The sequence below is a fragment of the Salvia miltiorrhiza genome, chromosome 2 (assembly GCF_028751815.1).
Source record: "Salvia miltiorrhiza cultivar Shanhuang (shh) chromosome 2, IMPLAD_Smil_shh, whole genome shotgun sequence".
Lineage (NCBI taxonomy): Eukaryota > Viridiplantae > Streptophyta > Magnoliopsida > Lamiales > Lamiaceae > Salvia > Salvia miltiorrhiza.
In genome coordinates, this window is record NC_080388.1 from 64,821,412 (window position 1) to 64,843,135 (window position 21,724).

At 36.7% G+C, this 21,724-nt stretch overlaps 3 protein-coding genes across 3 annotated transcripts; 1 reads left to right on the plus strand and 2 right to left on the minus strand.

Moving 5' to 3' along the window:
- Nucleotides 1–2,290, plus strand: LOC131012995 (pentatricopeptide repeat-containing protein At1g26900, mitochondrial-like). Its single transcript, XM_057940994.1, has one exon. It carries the CDS (start codon nucleotides 454–456, stop codon nucleotides 2,179–2,181), a length of 1,728 nt encoding a protein of 575 aa, XP_057796977.1. The 5' UTR covers nucleotides 1–453; the 3' UTR covers nucleotides 2,182–2,290.
- On the minus strand, nucleotides 2,248–5,616 carry LOC131013010 (enoyl-CoA hydratase 2, peroxisomal-like). The gene is made up of 9 exons (XM_057941012.1): nucleotides 5,545–5,616; nucleotides 4,734–4,804; nucleotides 4,548–4,620; nucleotides 4,403–4,442; nucleotides 3,917–3,989; nucleotides 3,659–3,809; nucleotides 3,033–3,103; nucleotides 2,615–2,788; nucleotides 2,248–2,530 (listed from the first exon to the last, which is right to left on the minus strand). Exons 1-9 carry the CDS (start codon nucleotides 5,599–5,601, stop codon nucleotides 2,443–2,445), a joined length of 798 nt encoding a protein of 265 aa, XP_057796995.1. The 5' UTR covers nucleotides 5,602–5,616; the 3' UTR covers nucleotides 2,248–2,442.
- A 984-nt stretch (nucleotides 5,617–6,600) lies between these two features.
- Nucleotides 6,601–12,158, minus strand: LOC131012993 (L-ascorbate oxidase homolog). Its single transcript, XM_057940992.1, has 6 exons — nucleotides 11,567–12,158; nucleotides 11,305–11,414; nucleotides 8,810–9,080; nucleotides 7,570–8,018; nucleotides 7,120–7,485; nucleotides 6,601–7,042 (listed from the first exon to the last, which is right to left on the minus strand). Exons 1-6 carry the CDS (start codon nucleotides 11,840–11,842, stop codon nucleotides 6,751–6,753), a joined length of 1,764 nt encoding a protein of 587 aa, XP_057796975.1. The 5' UTR covers nucleotides 11,843–12,158; the 3' UTR covers nucleotides 6,601–6,750.
- Nucleotides 12,159–21,724: the final 9,566 nt, after the last annotated feature.

The following is a 21,724-nucleotide window of genomic DNA, read 5'->3' on the forward strand; positions in this document are numbered from 1 at the left end:
TTTTAAATGGATGCTCAATGTTGGGATCGAGTAAGTATTTGCTTTCTTCTTTTAAAATTAGTCGAAGAGTCAAAATTTCAACATTAACTCTAGGCCCCAGCTTCTGATTTAAAATGGTGGAATTTTAAACAATTTGGAGGATAAGGGGATGACCATATCGTTACAGAAGTAGCAGGTGTTGGTAGTTGAGAAGCGAGAGGGATAAAGAATGAGCGAGAAAGAGAGAGAAGACAGATTTGAAAGAAGAATGCCTACTGATCTGTTATGGAATTTTGAACGTTCATTATGTAGTTTCAGATTTTGATCAATTCTGAAAGAGGAGAAGAGTATAATAAAGTAGTCTTGCGCACAGGTGACGGAAGTTTTTACCCGCCACATGCTCGATAAATTGACTGTAAGAAGTTCCACTTCACACAACTGGAAATCTTTTTGGATTGGTGAAAATCTCAGCTTATGATCAAAAGAGATATTACGTCACAATGTTGGCGCAGATTCAAGAACTGGCCCATCAATCACTGCTACTCCACACTTTCCTCAGACTTTGAGCACCAAAATCTCATCTCCCTGCTACAATCCTGCGATCAAATCTGCCAAAGTGCTCAAATTCACTGTTTGATGCTCAAGACTGGTCTCGACCGAATCCCATTTCCACTGAGTAAGCTTCTCGCCCAAATCTCTATGCAGGATATCAGTTATGCAGACTCCATCTTCAAACAGATAAAGACCCCCAACCTTTACATGTTCAACACCATGCTCCGAGGCCATTCTGTCGGCAGTGATCCCCAAAATGGCCTCCTTTTGTTCAATCGAATGAGGGCTGAGAATCACGGCTTCGATCAATTTACATTCGTTTCGGTTCTGAAATCTTGCTCCCGTTTGTTGGAGATCCAGACCGGGCTTGGAGTTCATACGTGTGTTTTGAAATCTGGGTTCGGTTCGGTTTTGAATGTGATGAATGCCCTTCTGCATTTCTATTGTGTTTGCGGCAAGACTGAAGACGCGCGCCATCTGTTTGACGATATGGGTATGATGAAAGACCTGGTTTCGGGGAATACCTTAATGGGGGGATATCTTTGCGTGAAGGAATATGCTTTGGTTTTGGATTTGTTTAAACTACTGTGCAGAGATAGCTTTGGAGTCAGCGTGACTACTATTCTGAGTGCTGTCTCAGCTGTGGGGCAATTGTTGAATGCATCAATGGGAGAGACTATACATGTGTTTTGCTTCAAGGTTGGTTTCTTGTCGAATTTAAATGTGGTTGCTGCTTTGATTTCCATGTACGGGAAGCACGGCTGCATGCACTCTGCTCGTCGACTCTTTGATGAAATTGATGTTAAAAGAGATGTTGTGTTGTGGAACTGTTTAATTGATGGATATGCTAGAAGTGGTCTTCTTGAAGAAGCAGTGGAGTTGCTGAGATTGATCAAGGATCACACTGTACGGCCTAATTCTTCTACAATGGCCGGGTTGCTCTCTGCTTGCTCCGCCTCCGGGGCTCTTGGAATAGGCGAATACGTGCATGGTTATGTTGAGGAGGAGAAGTTGCCATTGGATGCAGTTCTTGGCACAGCAATAATAGATATGTATGCCAAAAGCGGGCTGCTTGAGAAGGCAGTCGATGTTTTCGATAGGTTGGAGTGTAAAGACGTCAAGAGTTGGACGGCTATGATCTCCGGTTGTGGAGTACACGGGCAAGCAGATCAGGCGGTCACACTTTTTCATAGAATGGAGGAGGAGGGTATTGTGCCTAATGAAGTGACATTTTTGACAGTTGTGAGTGCTTGTAGCCATGGAGGTTTAGTGAGAGAAGGATTGTGGTGTTTCAGGAGGATGGTGGAAATGTACAAATTGAAGCCGAGGATTGAGCACTATGGTTGCATGATTGATCTCTTGGGGCGTGCTGGCTTGCTGGAGGAAGCATACGAGCTGATCAAAGGATTGCCAGTCGAGAGGGACGCCACTGCTTGGCGCGCATTGCTTGGCGCGTGCAGAGTATATGGTAACGTCGAGTTAGCCGAGCACGTGAAGGACGAACTCCAAGGGATTCATGAAAATCATGCGGCTGATTCACTCAGTCTTGCTGGTGCTTATGCTGCTGCTGGGATGGTAGCAGATCATAGATATGAATTGGAGACTGCTAAGAAGGGAGCTGGATATAGCAAAATTGATTTACCATTTTGATTATACTTTATTATTGCCTTGCCTAGTTTATAACAATAGTTCTAAGTAAACAGACTAGAGTTCAAATTTTTGCAGAATAATAATCGATGGTAATATATAAAGTTCAATATATGTTACAGTATCGATCACAAGCTTAGATATCATATCACTAGGTTACAATTATTTTTGCTCCACTAATCAGGTATAATAAATGAACATATTATTCAGCCATTAAAAGCACAAGAGAGGTAGAGGCACAGCCAAAGTCTGCAATGCTTGAGATCACAGAGAAGAGGCGAAGCGGTTAAGAGTGACGACGCCAGAAAGTGCAGCCTTGTTTCGTTCTTTGACCTTCAACTGATAAACCACTCTGCAAATTTCCCCCTCTTGTAAGCTGGAGTGGTGTAGTACACACTCATCTAATTTAATGAGTAAGAGTTAAAACCGTATTTACCTCAAGCCTTCGACCCACATTTCTGTTATCAATGTTTCGCCCGGGTAGACATGTAACAGAAATCTCCCAGTTATGTTCCGGATCATATTTTGATCTCCCCGACAGATGCTATTGATGATGGCTCTGACTGCAAACCCAAGTGTGCACAGTCCATGCAAGATTGGACGAGAGAATCTAACAACATGAAGAGAAAAGATACATCAAATGGCATTAGACAGCATGATAGTAGAGATTCAAGGTTTAGCATAAAATCTCTAACAAACTTATGCTAATGCACTCCAGTTTTTGTTCCAAAAATCAATAGGGCTGCTAAACAATAACAGTAACTAAGAAGGCCCAAGTTCAGAAATAATCTACAACATTGAAAAAACAGGAAAAAGCAAACACAGTTAAGGACTTCTTTCGGTTTAATAAGTACCCAGCGACTTCAGCAACCCTAGGATCCGAGTGCAATGGGTTGTAATCACCAGAAAGTCTGTAAAGGAGGGCCTGCATCATTCATTGCAAAACTTCAATAAAAATTCAAACTCTCTTAAAGCAGTTGGAAGTGACTAAATGGAGAAGAGTAACAATAATTGCAAAAAAATAATAAATTCAATTTTGCGAATTTCATCATTCATCAGCTTAGCATAGCACAGTACTCAGAATTGCTTTTACGTATAAAAGACCCAAGATGGAGAAGTGTAACAATAATAGCTTTTCTCTCTATTTCTTTTGCAATTGAAACCATATGCGCACTTAAAACAAGCCAATAAGGTAATAACACATCATAATTATACATCAGCAATGTTCAGACATGATTTATCTATCCATCAATACATTAAATGATTGGTGTATAAAATCTATTCAATCCCTCTCATTTGAAATTTAAACTACAGACATGAATCCCATGTAGTTGTGAATATATACCTCACTGCTAGGTGTTGATCTAAGTATCTTTACTAGTACTCGTTTATTTTATTTTTATCAGTTCTTTATTCCTATTCACTTCCGTGCTTCTGAGCTAATGACGATAACTGGTCCCGTAAATAAAATCCCACATACCTGTGACGGATGTGTGCGTTCTTCAAATACAGCAAATGGTTGACTTTTAGGAATTTTATAAGTCGATGTCTGACTGGAGGGGTATTTGGTGAAAGAGTAAGGCTGGGATGATTTTGAAAATCCACCAGCACCCCGAAAATAGAGAGCCATCCTGTTAAACCATATAAAGATGTTTCAACCTATGGGATAATACAAAATAAAAAAGAGAGTGATAAACAGATGAAATAGATATATATTGCTGCACAGATGAAACCTTACCGTTGCATGCAGAGCAATACGCCAGACTCTTTTTCATAACTTGATATTTCGACCTCGAGAACTGCTGACTTACCTGAAAGGAAATTTAAGTATGATCTTTCAATTATGGAGCATTCCACCACGCACAAAGAAGTAAAAATCATAAGCAACACAAAAGCATACTATAGCCTGAAAATCTTGATCACAAGAGAGGCTTAACGTGGACAAAATGTAACAGATAACAGTTCTTACAAAATGTGGATTTCTGGAAAAGTTACATTTTGAGAAGAGGATTTAAATAGAAAAGTCATGCTTTCCTAGTCCAGGTACCTCAAGTTTCTGGAAATGTAGATCTTGTGTTATATTAGTGTCGCTCTCACTATAGCAAAAAGATATTCTCAAATATTTATATAAGTTCCAAACATGCTTTTAGCCTGACTCGTTCACTATAAGGAAAAGGATAAAAGAAAGCTGACATGGAGGGTAAGGTCAATATATGAAGCAAACCTTTATCATGCAACCCAGAAATTGTCGCCTTATTTAGTATCTGTACCAAAATAGACATAAGAACTAATCGTCTCCATCAAGCAGAGAAAGAGCTAAAATGCATGATCTTAGATAACAATTCAGATAAGATGAGTAAGAACCTTACACAACCATTAGAAGGAAGAGATTTGTAGATCTCGATGTACTGTTGCCCATGTAATAGAAGGCGAGGATCAAATCTAGAAACAAAGATGCCAGATAATGCATAAAGCCTAACCAAGATCCATTTCCTTAACAGTACATATAATGTGAAGCATACAAATGTGCTAAGAGAAGTCAACAATTTACTTACACCAAACCCGGCATCTGTTCAATCAATGGCAGAAGTGCAACAGAAAATAAACTAGCAAATGTTGGCAAAACCTGCATGAAAAAAATAATATAGTATATATATAGCTTTTCTTTATACCAGTTTAACACACACAAAAACTTCTATGCAAAGAAATAAACTTTCTCGCGCAAACGTTGATCCGGTTTTCCATATGAAGGGAGTGAGATCGGATAAGTTACAGAAACCACAACCAAGCTGAGTAAGCCAACCTAAAATTTCTACTTACAAACTTGCGCCATCAAATAACTGCTACTCAAATTAATATTAGTACACAATAATTTTGTAGAAACTATTATATTTAACCTCGTTAACTTAACTAAGTTTTTCTCAACAATTATTAAATAATTTACATTTTAATTATTTATTTTGGTGTACCAATTCAATTTCGTCCACCATTTCATTTTCTTTTCTTCTTCGAATTTGTGCATCAATCACCATATCTTTGTTGAATTAAAAATAATGGCCAATTAACAATCTCTTGGTCATGCAGTGGTGATGATAATAATTAATATAAAAACAATCTAATTAGGAATAAAGTAATGTAGTGTGACCAATACTAATAATAATTTTGATCCATGAAACAAAATATTGTAAACCGGAGAGTATGCTTAAAAAGATTAAAATAAATAGAAGAAAAATTAGCACGAATATACTCTGGAGTGGTAGTAATAAATAATTGAGCGTAAGGATCATTAGCATTTTATATCACCATTTTCTGTTTGTTTTGTTTGAATCCCAAGTGCAATGGTAATTTAAACTTTAAATTAAGGACCTCAATTGATTGCTGTCCGTCTTGATGGTAGACATATTTCAGCTCCTTATCATCCATTGCATATGTGTTGTTCACTTTCTAGAATAATATTTATTGTTTTTCGTATCACTTTTATTTTTGTAAACTTCTGAATTTATTTACTTATTACTCCCTCCGTCCTTATTAAATGTACTATTTATTATTAAATAACACGAGTTTTGATAAAGTGATTAAATATGTTGTGGGTGAAGTAAGGATTTCACTTTATTGTAATTGAATATATTTTATAAGGACGAACGAAAATAACAAATTAGATATATTTTATTAAGAAAGGGGGAGTAATTCGTAAGTTTTTATGAAACACGAATGATTTCCTCTGAAAATCAACATTTTACTGTGAAAGGTGCAAAACTTCAAACTTGTATACTACTCCCTCCGTCCGCCAAGATTATGTAAAAATTACTATATTTGGCGTCCGCCAAGATTATGTCACTTTCCTTTTATGGCAATGGTCCCACCATCCTCTTTAATATTTTATCCTTTCTAACACTCTTTATTTACAAAAAACCCACTCAAAATTCAATTTCAACCACACATCTCATAAAGTGGTGGGACCCTTTTTCCACTACATCAAAATCATCACTAATTTTATTAAATCCCGTGCCCAAGCAATTTTACATAATTTTGGCGGACGGAGGGAGTATATTTTTACTGATTATCATAATCTTCTCACAAAATGTTGTGTGTAATTGGCCCCGAAATTAAAGTTGTTGGACTAAACTTTGTGATTGTGGGGACACTAGAAAAAAATGATTGAATAGAAACGAGAGCAAACGTTTCCAGCCGGCAATTTGAGGAGTGTACGTAATTAATGTCTATAAATTTGGAGGTTTGAATGTTATTTTGAAACGGTGGAGGTTTGAATGTTTTAATGCCAAGTGTAAATATTAGGGCGTATATACCTAATTTTATGACGGAACTTGTGATTAAACGGCGATTTATGACATGGGAAATTTATGATGATATTCTCTAGCAAATAGCCTTGGTAGAAGAATAAAGTATGACATCGATCCGAGATGCATGTAGAAACAATTAAATTCATTTAACTATATGGAGTATTATTGTATCCATAGCATATATATGAAAAAGAAAGATAGAAGATCCGGAAGTTGAAAATAAAAAGAATGCGACCTCGAGATAAGGTCTTAAGCAAGTGAGAGATGATGATCAAAGGGGGCGCGTGTGCCTCCCTTTGGCCCTGCCGCAGAGGAGCGCGTTCTTGGGAATGGGATACTCATCTCTCAAGGAGGTGGACGCTGTGAACACCCTCAGATACGTCTGCTGACCCAGGTACTGCCTCGCCCAGAACTCCGATCTCAAGTTCCACATCCCCACGTTGTCCAGCGCTATGTAGATTGCGCTCCACGACTTGGGGTACACCTGCACCGTGCAACGGGACACTGCGTCCCTCAGATTGTACTGGTTCCGACTACCTGAGCTCCATTGCCCTCCATCCATTCTGATCATACATATCTTCATTAATTACCATATCTATATTTACTATATATGTGAAAGATAGATAGCTTGCAGTCTCACCCTACAACCCAGAAGGAGTAGCCACTGAGATGGTAGCTCTGCACGATGTTTTCGTAGTTCTCGAATACAATCTCGATGAAGGTCCTGTAGTCGGCCCCCAAGACCGACGTGTCCGTGTATATTCCGGCCCCTCGGGGGGCCTCCGAGATGCTCCCCAGGCGGTACACTCCGCCTATGTTGAAGTAGTCGGCCAGCTTCATGGGCGTGTCTGGCGCCACAAAGGACACGCTGTTCAGGGCGTATCTCTGCTTCCCGTTCACCTGCCCCGCCGAGCTCGCCAGCCTGATCGTCTTCACGGTCTTGATCATGCCGTAGTGGTACGACCCCTGTGGGTTCGGCCTTGGCCCACTCGCCGTCAGATTAGTCCTGCATGCTACCTAGTTAATTCAAAACTTAACTAGCTAATATCATCATTGACAATGACACGTGTGGTAAAATGTATGTGTGCACCTCAAGGAACGAGCCTGGTTGAGGGACCAGTCGATCTGAGTGGTGGGGCCCCCGGGGAGTGGCCCGGAGGCGGGGGTGTTGGAGCTAGAGTAACGCAGGAAGCCGGTGTTGGTGAGGACCCGAGAGGTGAAGCGGGTGGAGGCGACCACATAGTAGTTCTTGGGGGGCTGATCGGCCGTGATGAGGACGGACATGCACTGTCCCAGGTGGATGTCCAGAGACGAGTAGCTGATCTGCAGTGTGTGTGTTCCTTCAACCTCCACCACCTTCATCTTGTGGTCTTGGATGCGGAAGTTGATGGAGTTCTGTAGTCCCACGTTGCATATGCGCAGCCGGTATGTCTTACCTTGGTTCACCGTGAAGGCGGTGGCGCTGGGCCCGCGCCCATTGATCAAAACGCCGTGGGGGAAAGGCAGTTTCTTGCCCCTGTCAAGAATTGTCTTCAAGATCTGCATATTACATAAAATTTCATTAAACTAGTCCAGACTTAAAATGTATGCCTATGTTTAAAATTTTCTGTTTATGCAAATACCAAGTTTTGATTTGGTATTACTTAATGCTCGATATAAAAATTCAATTTTATTATATTTCACTAGGTGTACAAAACATGTAAGAAACATTTATTTACTTGTATAACTATATCAACGCTTGTAACATTTATTTTCCACTTCACGCACATCTATACAAATTTATGTATGCGGTCATTGAAACGTCACTAGATGAATTTGATCAAATGTAGCATTTCAAAACCGTTGGCAGTATATTGATACAACATGGGCATAGTAAATGGAGTAGAAAGCAGTAAATTGGGTAGGCCCACTAAAACTTATGGGCCGTAAATGATTGGAAATAGATTGGCGCGGCCCCATAAGGAGGAGTAAGTTCTTTTTGGTTTTTACTATTTATTCCTTTCCGTATTCATTAGCTGTTGATCAATGGTCCCGGCCACTACAAGTTACCGACACTCGAAATTTTAAACAATTCTTCTATAAAGATATGAAAGATAAATGATAAAACGTGGGAAAAAAGAAATACACATTCTCCTCCATTTTATTTTTTTCATAAACGTCTACAATTCGAGTGTCGTTTGTATATTTAGAATTTAGGAAGAATATGTACATGTCTCGATTACTGACAACTAGCATTTCCTAATTTCCCTTCATGTTTCGATTAAAAAATGTGACAATTAATTATGTGTATAATATAGCAAAAAAAAGATAAGAGGTAAAATGATACTTACGGTGTGATTAGTTTTGTACCAATCTCCAATTAAGAGAGTGAAATCATCTGCTGGTGGATCAAACGGGACTGGGATTAGAGGCCTGCTCATGATTCTGATGCCTCCAAATCCACCTGCAGCCTTGTGCATTGCCAATGATGGGAAGTAAAAGAAACTCCCTATTTGATCCTTCATTTGCAGTATGTATGTAAAGTTCTGCCCCGGCGGAATCGGGCACGTCGTCCCGAGCACACCGTCCACGTACGAGTTCCTCCTATTTTGCACTCCATTCCTATTCCGCACACAAATAAACTAGTATTAATTTTAACAAGTTTTATTTAAATGCGGTGTTTGATTTTGCATATGAGATAGATAAATTAATAGGATTGGAGGTTGATTAAATAATTCATTTAATTTTAGGATGATAAATAATTATTCAATTGAATTAGTAGATTGTGGGTCGAGCTATTCATCACAAGCTAATAATGCAAACCAAATGGAGTACTTGATTAAGGTAAATTATTTTTATCAATCATACCTTATTAGTTTAGTTGTCACTCAAATCAAACAGACTCCAAAATAAATTATCACTAGGGTTGTGTTAAATATTCAAAATGTTTGTAGGCGCCAAGTTTGATTTTTTACAAAATTTATTTACTAGATTTATGGCATATATACAGAGTGATTTCAGCTGGCAATATGTTTTTTCTTCTTTTTGCTAACTTCGAGGAATAACTTAATTAAAGATGCAAAAATTCCTTCAAAATAAAAGTGATGAAAGCGTCAAGCACAATGCATTTTCCAACTTTGTCTAAAAATAGAAAGCATAGTTCGATGAATGACAAACGCCTTAATCTGCATTACAGCTCAAAATCAAATAGTAGTATTTAATAAGAAATGACAACTAAAATTAACATTTCTCAACTTTCAATACTATATTATTATTATTTTCTAAGTTTTTGACTATATTTTGTACTCCATAAATTTACTGTGTTGCGAATCTGATACACCGCACACTTGTAGAAACAATATAAGTATGATATTAGATAATATGTTATGCTTCCTTCATATTTTGTGCTTCACAGCTATTAAAAAAAAAACTTATATAGCTAAATCATTTTGTACTACTACATTTGAGAATTAGGAATGCAGAGTCGCAGTATACGGCAAGAGGAAAAGTAGATCTAGACAAATTTATGATGTAACAGCCCATGTGCATTCATTCATGCATATTATTAATAATCCATGTGCCTATTTCTCCTACTATTGGCTTTAATATAAATACAAACTCTTATAAATAGCTACGGTTCAAACTGTTTTTTTTATCACAAAATTAAGTTGACTTAAGCTGCTGCAGTTATTGAAAAGGCATAACCCTTTTAGCGGGTGAGAATTCATTGTAATATCCACCGGCCTAGTCTTAATTAATTACAGTCTGAGTTGCCCCGTGAATTGCATTTAAATATCATTTCCTGAGAGATAATTTTCTTGAACAGATACAAAAAATTAGTAGTACTACTTTAGTAGGTTATAAATCATGTTAGAATACTATATTTGTATGAACCTGGTGAAAATCTTGCCTCAAATGTACAAAATATAAAATTAGAAACTATATAACCCCCAAAAAAGATGATTAATATAATCCACCGCACCCTAGCTAATTAATATTAGTACTACAAAGGTGATCGTCATATAATGATATAAATTACAATCATATAAGTGTGGAAGAAAAGCAGAGAGAGAGGAAAAGGTTGTTTAGCACATGACAAGAAGACATAATGCCGCTTGATGTAGTTTGTACGAATGTTTTATGGTTTTTTGAGTAAATTGTACGAAATGTTTACAGGCAATCATATACTCCCTACGTCCCAGAAATAAGTTCCTCTTTTTCCTTTTTGGGACGTCCCCCAAATAAGTTCCTCTTTCTTTCTTTCCATTTTTGGACAACTACCCCACCACTAATAATACTTTATTTATTCTTACTTTTCACTTTTTCACAACTCCCAATACTAATTATAACACTTTTTCACCTTTTCACCACTCCCAATACTAATTATAACATACTCCCTCCGTCCCTGAAATAAGTTCCTCTTTTTCCATTTTGGGACGTCCCCCAAATAAGTTCCTCTTTCTTTCTTTCTATTTTTGGACAACTACCCCACCACTAATAATACTTTATTTATCCTTACTTTTCACTTTTTCACCACTCCCAATACTAATTATAACACTTTTTCACCTTTTCACCACTCCCAATACTAATTATAACATATTTTTTTCCACTATCAACACACTTTACCATTTTTCTTAAAACTCGTGCCGTCCCCAAAGAGGAACTTATTTTGGGGACGGAGGGAGTATTTTTTTTCACTATCAATACACTTTACCATTTTTCCTTAAAACCCGTGCCGTCCCCAAAGAGGAACTTATTTTGGGGACGGAGGGAGTATGAAAATACACATACAAAAGTGCAGCTTAGATGAATGAAATGTGATTGATAAAGTTGAATTGTTTGTTACCAGTGAATGAGGAAAGGCTCCTTCAAGCTGTTGAACACATTGACAATGATGTTATCATTGGTGACGGAGTAAATTTCAGGTCCCGGAAATTGTCCATTAATCAAAATACCCTGCACCATAAATAAAAATAATAATCTATATTGGACGTCTATCCAGAGAGCATATAATTAAAAACAAAATCAAGAAAACACAATGCATAAAAACACTGACTTTGCATTCGTCAAAATATCATGTGTTTTCAAGAGAAATAAATGAAAAGAACCTGTTGAGGGACTCCAAGAGGAGAGATGGTGCCGTAAGTGACGTTCCATGAGAAGAATCTGTAGGGGCTGTCGGCGGCGGCGGCGGCCAAGCACAGGAACAGAACCGCTAGTCTCAGCGGCGGCGATGGCATTGTGGTGGAGGAAGAATGTGAAGAAAATCTGTTGTTGTTTTGGAGTTTTATGTTTTTTGGTGATGATATGTAATGTGAGTGAAGGTGGTGGGTAGTTAGAAGAATGGTTTTAAAGAGTAAAGTGAATGAAAGGCCCAATCGCATATATAAAGTGCGGTACAGATTGCCTCCACACTTTAAATATGTATAAATAAATAAATAAATAAATAAATAAGGAAAACAAAAAAGAAAGTCAATTTGTTTGTGATCAACAGACTTTGTGGCTGTCTGTGATTTGTAAAAGGGGAGAGGGAAATTAGATTTGGGAAAATTGAAATGAATTATAGAGGGAAGTAATTAGAAGTCAACAAAATGGAGCATATGAAATGATTAGCATGTAATGGGGGTGTTTTTCAAATATTGATTACTCTGTTTCCACACTGTTTTACTCAACAAAAGACATTAAGAGTTCTGGCATTTTTCTTTTAATTCGATTTTATGTCCTAATCAGACACCGAACTTAACTATTGCCTCTCCCTATCTCAACTCATAATAAAAGAAAAGGAAATAAACCCTGATTAAATATACTATTTGCAGGCAAATTTGAATTTGAATTGGGTTTAGTATTATTTCACATTGTACTATTTATGATTGGTAAAACAAAATAGCATAATTACTAACCCACAACACATATGTCCAAAAGCAAAAAGAATTTTGTTAGGTTAAAGAAAAAAATGAAAAATGAGAAAGTGGAGGTGTCGGTGTACAAAACTAGGGCCAATGGGCCACTCACATGCCCATGTCTGTTTTTCATTTGGGTTTGGAAGAATAGAGAGAAGAATAATGCTTTTGCTTATAAAATAAGAGTAAAGAACAATTATTGTAATTTATATAATATTGATATTTAAAAATAATAATATTAATAGATGAAGAAAGAGGCAATGAGATTAAGAGTGATGGTATTGACGCCAGCCACGGAGTGTGCATGTGCATTGGTAAGTTGTAGGTAGCAGCGCGTCCCGTGGGTCCCACCACCTCCCAGTAACCCTCTTGTGTTGCCCTTCATTGATCAACAACTCCCTACTTAAAACTTCTCTACTTAATTTGCAAAACCATCATGCAAAGGAAATGGGAAGCCCTAATTTGACGAGTCAAGACTTGTCAGGTGATTTATAAACAGTGATAATTTTTAAAATAATCATTTTGCTACGTTAAAGATGCCATAATTGTAATAAAATATACTCCCTCCGTCCCACGAATCTTGACACGTTTGATTTCGGCACGAGAATTAAGGAGTTGCATATTAATGTTTTAAGTGTGTAGTTAAATAAAAGTATAAAAGTGATAAAGTAGAAGAGGGAATGTAATAAAAGCGGTCCTGCAAGCGATACCTCTTTACCAGCTCTCTTTTTCGATCATCCCAAAAGCCACTGTTAAAGCTCTTAATTCTTTATGCTGTAACTTCCTTTGGGGAGGGAACTAGAATAATGGATGCATTTCGTGGGTCAAATGGAGCGACGTCTGCCTTAGCAAGAAGGAGGGGGGTCTTGGCTTTCGAAACATCGAATGGGTTAATCTCGCACTTGTTTTGAAATGGATTTGGAGGTACTGGGAAGGGAAGGGCTTATTATGGGTGAGGGTGGTGAATTCGATATATGGAGTTGTTGAGTGGGGGGAGGGTGGTCTGAATCTCAGAGGGAATAGAGGGACGAAAAATGGGTGGTGGTCGAAAGTTGTGGCAGTGGGAGGGAGGGAGTCGGGATCTTGGTTTAGGGAGCATATCAAGCGGAGTCTTGGTGACGGGTTGGATACTAAGTTTTGGGAACACTCGTGGGTGGGTACACAAACACTTTGCACGTCTTTCCCTAGGTTGTACCGGCTGAGTGTTAACAGAGAGATAAGCGTTGGCGAAGCGGGTAGCTGGGTTGAGGGGGCGTGGAAGTGGGGGCTGCAGTGGAACAGGATGTTGAGGGAGAGAGAGGAGGAGGCGGTCAGACAACTAACTCATGTTATTTCGTCTTTTGTTCCGGTTGCAGGAATTAAAGATGGCTGGATTTGGGAAGCTGCTAAGGATGGAAGATACTCCATTAAATCAGCGTACGAAGTGATTAAAGATCAACGGAGTGACAGAGGTGCCCTTCGGCCGGAACTGGAAACTCTGGCGTCGATCTGGGACACGCCTGCCCCACAGAAAGCAATTGTTACCGGGTGGAGACTGCTGCGTAATCGCCTCCCAACGTGTGACAACCTGAGGAAAAGGAAGATTAACTTGGGAGAGGAAGATCTTCGGTGTTGTTTATGCCAAGATCACGAGGAGGACGCAAATCATCTGTTCATCTCGTGCCCGAAGACCCAAGAGCTCTGGGACGAAATACAAAGATGGACTGGGATCAGCACGGCTCGCCCCTCCACGGCTGTTGCACATTGGTTAAGCTTCAGCGAGTGCGGACAAGATAAGAAAGGTAGGAAGCTACTGAATGCAATCTGGTTGAGCTGCTGCTGGCTACTTTGGAAGAGAAGAAATGAGATTAGATTCGAAGGAAAAACGTGGGAGGTTGACAACTTAATTGCGGAAATCAAGGTTAGAGCTTGGAGTTGGAATAAAATCTTTGGTTTAGTTGATAAAGTTTTGAATTTTGCACAGTGGTGCTCTAACGGGCTTATACCACGACTGCTGTAAGTTTTCTTGGGTACCACTGGTACCTTTTCTTTTATCTAATTCACTTTTGTCTGATCAAAAAAAAATAACTGGCAAAGATGGAAAATGGGTGAATGATGCTTAAAATTTAAAGATTTAATTCTAAGTTTCTGAGTTAGATGATTTGTAAAAATAGTTATAAATATAATTAATACTAATATTCCTTTATATAATAATAATAATAATAATAATAATAATAATAATAATAATAATAATAATAATAATAATACGATTTGGTTTATATTTTTAAAAAATAAAACCTAAACTGTAATTCATAGTTTTCTAAATATAAACCAAACCATTTTAAATCGTAAATTAAATTAAACCGGTTTAATCCGCTTTTGAGTTATAGTTTAAATCAAATTGTGAACACCCTAATCCTTCCCATTAAAATTGATATGTATTTCATTTTAAATTGTCCTAGTATACATGATTTGTTTCATAAATGACAAAAATATTAATCTTTGAAAAAGGATAGATTCTGCAATTTTAACCAATTTACCTATTCGCGTGTTCAAATTTTGTAACTAAAAGTGAGATTGATGGGGAGTAGTTTTTTTTTTTTTTGGCGACGAGATTGATGGGGAGTAGTTGTTATTGAATAAGTTTTGAGTATTCGGGCCTTAATTTATATAATTATTACTAGGCCTTTGATATATTTATTCGAGATTACTCGTGGCATATATGCGTTTTATTTTTTAACTTCAATATTTATTAGATTACGAATTTATGCCTAGCAATCGCTGGTGAAAATATCAGACCAATTAATCAGTAGTGAAGCTCAATATGGTCAAACTCAATAGTTGGCCAAATTATATATCAAAATCTATACATACTATACATACCACACAACTATGGGAAAACTACACTGCAAATATACGAGAATACAACATTACTTAAAGTGAGAAAACTCCCACACCCCAAGTAGACGAGAATACAACATCACCTAAAATGGGAAAACTTCACCGCACGCAGGTGGGATCAGTGGCAGAGCCAGGATTTTTTTTTTGGGGGGGGGGGGGTGCTGAACTGTTACGGGGTTCGGGGGCGGTAGCCCTCGAAATTTTTTTTTTGGGGGCATTCAATACATTTTAGACATTTTTTACTAGAATACAAATATAATAATAATAACAACAACATTTTCATAGATAATATAGTTCAAAACATTTACTAAATTTTTTTTTGGGGGCATTCAATACATTTTAGACATTTTTTACTAGAATACAAATATAATAATAATAATAATAACAACATTTTCATAGATAATATAGTTCAAAACATTTACTAAAATTTTTTTGGGGGCATTCAATACATTTTAGACATTTTTTACTAAAATACAAATATAATAATAATAATAATAACAACATTTTCATAGATAATATAGTTCAAAACATTTACTAAATTTTTTTTTGGGGCATTCAATACATTTTAGACATTTTTTTTACTAAAATACAAATATAATAATAATAATAACTACATTTTTAGACATATTATAAAAATAAAAAAAAATAAAATAAAAATTCAAAATTTGGGGGGCTCTAGCCCCCCCGACTACGCCACTGGGTGGGATTGAACTCAAGACCTCTCACAAATGAGAGTCTTTGAGGCCTCAGCTTTGCCACTAGAGCAATGCCTCATTGGCGCAATAACAATGTGAGTTGTCCCCTTGGGATGGCCTAGTGGTTAGGGTGGTTGCCTGTTGTCCAAGAGGTCACAGGTTCGAGTGCTCTCGGCCACAATAACCACTAGGTGGGGTGTGTGTGTGTTTTGTATTATTTATAATGTAATTTCATCAAAAAAAAAAAATAACAATGTGAGTTAAAGAAAGCGGAGAAATCTTTGCAAGTTGTTACTGAAACTAGTTGACTTCTTGTTATAATAATTTAAACATTATGAATGGTCAATGGGATTATGTATAATTCATTAATAGCTTGAAATAAGTTTTAAAAAAAATTGGGGATCTAGAATTCTGAGTGGTGCAGTAATAGTAAATTGCAAAATGCAGGGCTACGAGAAAGTATATAACATAAATAGGGTGGTGTAATTCGTTTCACGTGTGCACATGAAGGAGTTTCAACTTTTTCGGATCTTGCTTTTTAATAAAACTGGATAAAAAGGAACTTCACTACCTGATATAGGGCACCCAAAATGTAGTCCAAACCTCCATCTCTCTTCTTCTTTTATATCAATGCATAGTTTTGTTTTCAACTTCATGAAAAAAAAAATAGTATTATCTTTACCTATATTTTACAATGATGAATTAATAATAGGTTGTACAAACAACTGATCACTTCCTAGAATCTACAAGTCCATCCCTTGTTATTACAACTTACAATTAGGGCAACTTGACAATTCAATGCCAGCAACCGAGATTCAATTAAATTAAAACATTAATTTTATAACATTCATAAATTTTTTAAAGTAAAAAAAAATTTAAAAAATGTAGGGTGCAGTTTCGTATCGACTTTAATGAAGAGAGTCCATAGACTTTAATGAAGGGAGTCGGCCCTTGGACAGTTGGACTTAAGTTTTTGTTTTTTATTGTTGATGAGATTAAGTACTCCCTCCGTCCGCCAAAATTATGTAAAATTGCTTGGGCACGAGATTTAATAAAATTGGTGATGATTTTGATGTAGTGGAGAAAGGGTCCCACCACTTTATGAGATGTGTGGTTGAGATTGAATTTTGAGTGTGTTTTTTGTAAATAAAGAGTGTTAGTAAGGATAAAATATTAGTAAAGAGGATGGTGGGACCATTGCCATAAAAGGAAAGTGACATAATCTTGGCGGACGCCAAATATAGTAATTTTTACATAATCTTGGCGAACGGAGGGAGTATATATCTATACCCTTGCTTTCCTATTTTTATATGAACATCAAAGGTATACAAATTATCTGTTTGTCACTCGTACTTGAATAAAAAATTATTTGGAGTGACACGTGTTTTAAGAAAAAGATTGTTAAGTGTATTAAGATAGAAGAAAAAGTTGTTGAGTGTATTGGGAGTGGTGAAAATATGTTATAATTAATATTTAGAGTTGTGAAAAAGTGAAAAGTAAGAGTAATTATAAGTGGTGGGGTATAGTCCAAAAATAAATAGAAAATTTTTTTATGAACGTTTCAAAAAGAAATGATATGAAGTTCTTTCGTGGACGAAGGGAGTATATAATAAAGAAAATGAATTAAAGCTCTTCCTTAATTCAGAATTTTTATGTGGCATCTTCTCCGTCCTCTATTCTTAATTATATAAATTAGAGTGTATCAAGATTTGAAGGGGAATCATTTACATTGTATTTGTGATAATAGCAAATAAAACGATCCCTATATCAGAGTGATGCATCTGAATGTGAGATGTATCAGGGTAATCCCTTTACTTCATAATTTATAAATAAAAATTAAAAAATAACTTTAACCCCGGCTATATATGGTTCCATTACCCAGAGTTGTTGAAATGTACCAGAGCACGACAATAAATGGAAAAGATAATGCTAGGTTTCAACCACTGGAACTCGTCTAAATTGTATATACCATGCACGTCATAACCTGATTAAAACGTAATTTTAATATTTATTCTCATCTCAAATTCATATAAAATACCTGCTACTTATTCATATTTATTTGAAATTATAAATATAAGTTATTGCAATAATTTATTATTTATTACAATAATAATCTAGATATTAATAATTGCATCAATAATAAACAACAAAAGAGCAAGTGAAGAAAATTTTACGTAGATATGTCTATTAATGATTCGACTCGATTTATAAAGTCAATTTATTACATGTATATATATTGATAATATTTGGAAGAAGAGAGAAATCTTTGCTACTACATGTATACATAGTAATACCTGGTAATTAATACATAAACTCATTTAAATGTATAAACTATATAAATACTTAAAATATAAGTTGTTATAAAATTCTTTGTCACAATAAAACTAAAAATTGCAGAGTAAATATTAATAATAAAGAGTATAAATGTCTTCTAATTACTTATATTTTTTTTAATCTAAAATCGTATAATAATATTACTCTTCTAATTACTTGAATCCGATAAATTTATAAATATAAATAATTATGATAATTAATTATCTATCAAAATATTAATTATAAAGTAAATATTTGTAATAACTTGTCAAAGATAAAAGATTAAGAACATAGAGAAAATTCCGCACATGCATGTTGATAAATGTTCATGCCAATCTATAATGTATATACTCGGCTCGTCCTAAATTCGTTGAATTACCGAAAATAGTTTAAATTTATAGATATAAGTTGTTATAATAATTTGGGTTTTGGCAAATAAAATCATGAAATATTTCAAAATTGTAATTTTAACGTGACTTTTAAGCGATGCTTTATTGAAATGTCTATAAATAATATAAATTAAATAAAAATAAATTAGGGGTAATTGCCTGTAAATTCCTAACGTTTACACCGAATTGGTTTTTGCACATTTTTTTATTTTTCTACTTTTAAATACCTAACCTTTCGTTTTTGTCTCAAATTTGTCCGGTCACCGATTTTTTCTTACGCCGGCGTCAGAAATGCCACTGTGGCAGCCGGAATCGCTGATTTGGCAGCCGGAAATTGACACATAGCCTATTCATGACATGTGGAATTAAAAAAATAAATAAAAATAAATAAAAAAATCTATGTCATCATCTTCCCCACCCCACCCATCGTTTTCCCCTTCCCCCACCCGGCGCTGCCACCCTCTGCCGCCACCGCCTCCAGCCACACACCATCGGCGATTCGCGTGCCACCGGCGAGCTCAGTCTCAGCCGCACCCTCCACCGGCGATTCCCTCACCTCTGCGAAACACAGCTCCCAGATCCATCTATGTCATCATCTTCCCACCCCACCCATCGTCTTCCCCTTCCCCCATCCGGTGTTGCCACCCTCTGCTGCCACCACCGCCCCCAGCCACACACCATCAGCGATTCGCGCGCCACCGGCGAGCTCAATCTCAGCCGCACCCTCCACCGGCGATTCCCTCACCTCTGCGAAACACAGCTCCCAGATCCATCCATCAATTGAGCGCCCAGATCCCTTTTCACCCATCAATTGAACACTACGAGGCGGCGACGCCGCCCCCTCCATCAATTGAGCGCCCAGATCCACCCATCGTCTTCCCCACCCCCAAACCCTAGTTTTATGAAATTTCACGGAATTGTGTGGGGGGAAGTGGCGGCGTCGCGCGACTCCACGAGGCCGAGGCGCAGCGCCTCCGCGACGGCTTCCAGCACGGCCGCCTTGGTCGGCTCTGGGATGGAGAGGGTGGTGGTGGCGGCAGGGGGCGACGCTGGTGGTGGTGGCGCCGGCTTGTGGTGGTGTGGCAGGGGGGGAGGAAGAAGACGAGGGGGTGGGATTTTACTTTTTTTTTTTAATTTTTTGCCACGTACGTGTCAATGAATAGGCTATATGTCAATTTTCGGCTGCCAAATTAGCGATTCCGGTTGCCACAGTGGCATTTCTGGTGCCGGCGTAAGAAAAAATCGGTGACCGGACAAAGTTGAGACAAAAACGAAAGGTTAAGTATTTAAAAGTAGAAAAATAAAAAAAAGATGCAAAAACCAATTCGGTGTAAACGTTAGGAATTTACAGGCAATTACCCCAATAAATTATAATAACCTTTTTCTTTATTATTCTTTCAATAATACAATTGCCGTTGTTATACTAGCTCAACCCATAATCGATTGTAACATTTTTCTGTTTAAGAATTGTGCAAAGTTACGAATTTTGAGCATTTAAAATATCAGGAAACATGAGATTGAGATATACTATATCTTCGCGATAATAACAAAAATTAAATTGAAATCCAATTAAAACTCTATTTTGGAGAGAATAAATATGCATATACTATTATTTTTATATAGAGAAAAAATTTTAACACGGTACTTTTTGAAGAGAACCAAACAACATCTATAAAGAAAAACATTCTGTTGGCTTAACCCTAGATTTGGGATCACAACAAGTTTGAAGCAGTGGGACATGCGATGCTTCAAATTGTGGAGACGTGAAGATTAGGCAAAAGAGTCCCACCACCACCACCACCACCACGCTTTTTATTTATCATCGTTTCAATGCACGCAGCGATTGCACCTCTCATCATAAATCCATTCAATTTTATTTTTTTACCTGAATAAATCCATTCAAATATGTTCCACCTCTTACGTATACTGGCCTCATGTTATAATAGTTTGCAAAGATCAAAATCCTAGTCATAAATGCAGGGCTACAATAAGAGTATTGGGAGCTTGAGACAAAAATTTAAAAAAAAAAAAAAAACCTTTAATGTAAAATATACTCCATGAACTACTATATTTTTCATGATAACATACTGAACGTATAAAGTTATTGTTCTCAGCACGAAATTTATTGCAATCAACAAAAGTAAAATTTTCGCAGCCTCAAAATTTGAACTAAGGTACTTGATTCATATTCATCAAGATAATACATCTAACAATTGAAGGCCTGAAAAAAATTCTCCATATTCACAATAGTTTATGGTTCTCATTTAAACGCTCTGCGTGTTGCAATACAACTACAAAAGTAAAGATAGAAAGGAAAGGAAAAAAAAAGGGACTTATATTTTGTTTGCGGTAAAATAGTATACTTTATTTTTTCTTTTTAACTTCTGTAGAATAGTTTTGTTTTAAGAATCAAATGCCTCAACTTTATTTTTTTCCTTTCAATTTCTGGATGTAAACCAATTTAAATGAACTTGAATTATTATCATTTTTGGAAGTAAGAGCAACAGATTTTCGAGCAGCAAAATTGATACTCCCTCAGTCCCAGCTTTTAGTATCCATTTGAGAGTGACACGGGTTTTAATAAAATGATTAGGTGCGTTGTGAGTGGAATAAAGGTCTCACTTTTTATGTGAGTGTTAAAATAATAAAAGTGGAGTAAGGATCCCACCTATTTTTATTAAAAATAAAAATGGATACTAAAATGTGGGACATTCAAAAAAAGAAAGTTGGATACTAAAAGTTGGGATGGAGGGAGTAGATGAAATGCAAGGAAGATTCAAACAATAAACTTTTGGGTTACAAGAACTTGTAAGGGTTGATCGTTACGCGATACTATATTTGCCGTCTTTCTAAATATATACTTCATCCGTCCCACGAATCTTGAGTCACTCTCTTTTTTCGGCCGTCCCACGAATCTTGAGTCATTTCCTTATATGACAAAAAAAATTCTTTTTATTCACCTTTTCACTTTTTCACCTACCACACTTAACACAATAGTATTTTTTTAATTCTCATGCCGAAAAGAATTGACTCAAGATTCGCGGGACAGAGGAAGTATGTATATATACAATGAATGATATATATTACAG

What these genes read in the sequence shown, in the direction of transcription:
- LOC131012995 (XM_057940994.1), top strand. Translation starts at nt 454, where the DNA reads ATGATCAAAAGAGATATTACGTCACAATGTTGGCGCAGATTCAAGAAC.
- LOC131013010 (XM_057941012.1), bottom strand. Translation starts at nt 5,601, where the DNA reads ATGGATGATAAGGAGCTGAAATATGTCTACCATCAAGACGGACAGCAA. An exon ending in ACGGACAGCAATCAATTGAG is followed by an intron (nt 4,805 to 5,544) that starts GTCCTTAATTTA and finishes TTTTTCATGCAG; the next exon opens with GTTTTGCCAACATTTGCTAG. An exon ending in AACGCACACATCCGTCACAG is followed by an intron (nt 3,104 to 3,658) that starts GTATGTGGGATT and finishes TGAATGATGCAG; the next exon opens with GCCCTCCTTTACAGACTTTC.
- LOC131012993 (XM_057940992.1), bottom strand. Translation starts at nt 11,842, where the DNA reads ATGCGATTGGGCCTTTCATTCACTTTACTCTTTAAAACCATTCTTCTA. An exon ending in GAGCCTTTCCTCATTCACTG is followed by an intron (nt 9,081 to 11,304) that starts GTAACAAACAAT and finishes TGTGCGGAATAG; the next exon opens with GAATGGAGTGCAAAATAGGA. An exon ending in AACCAGGCTCGTTCCTTGAG is followed by an intron (nt 7,486 to 7,569) that starts GTGCACACATAC and finishes GGTAGCATGCAG; the next exon opens with GACTAATCTGACGGCGAGTG.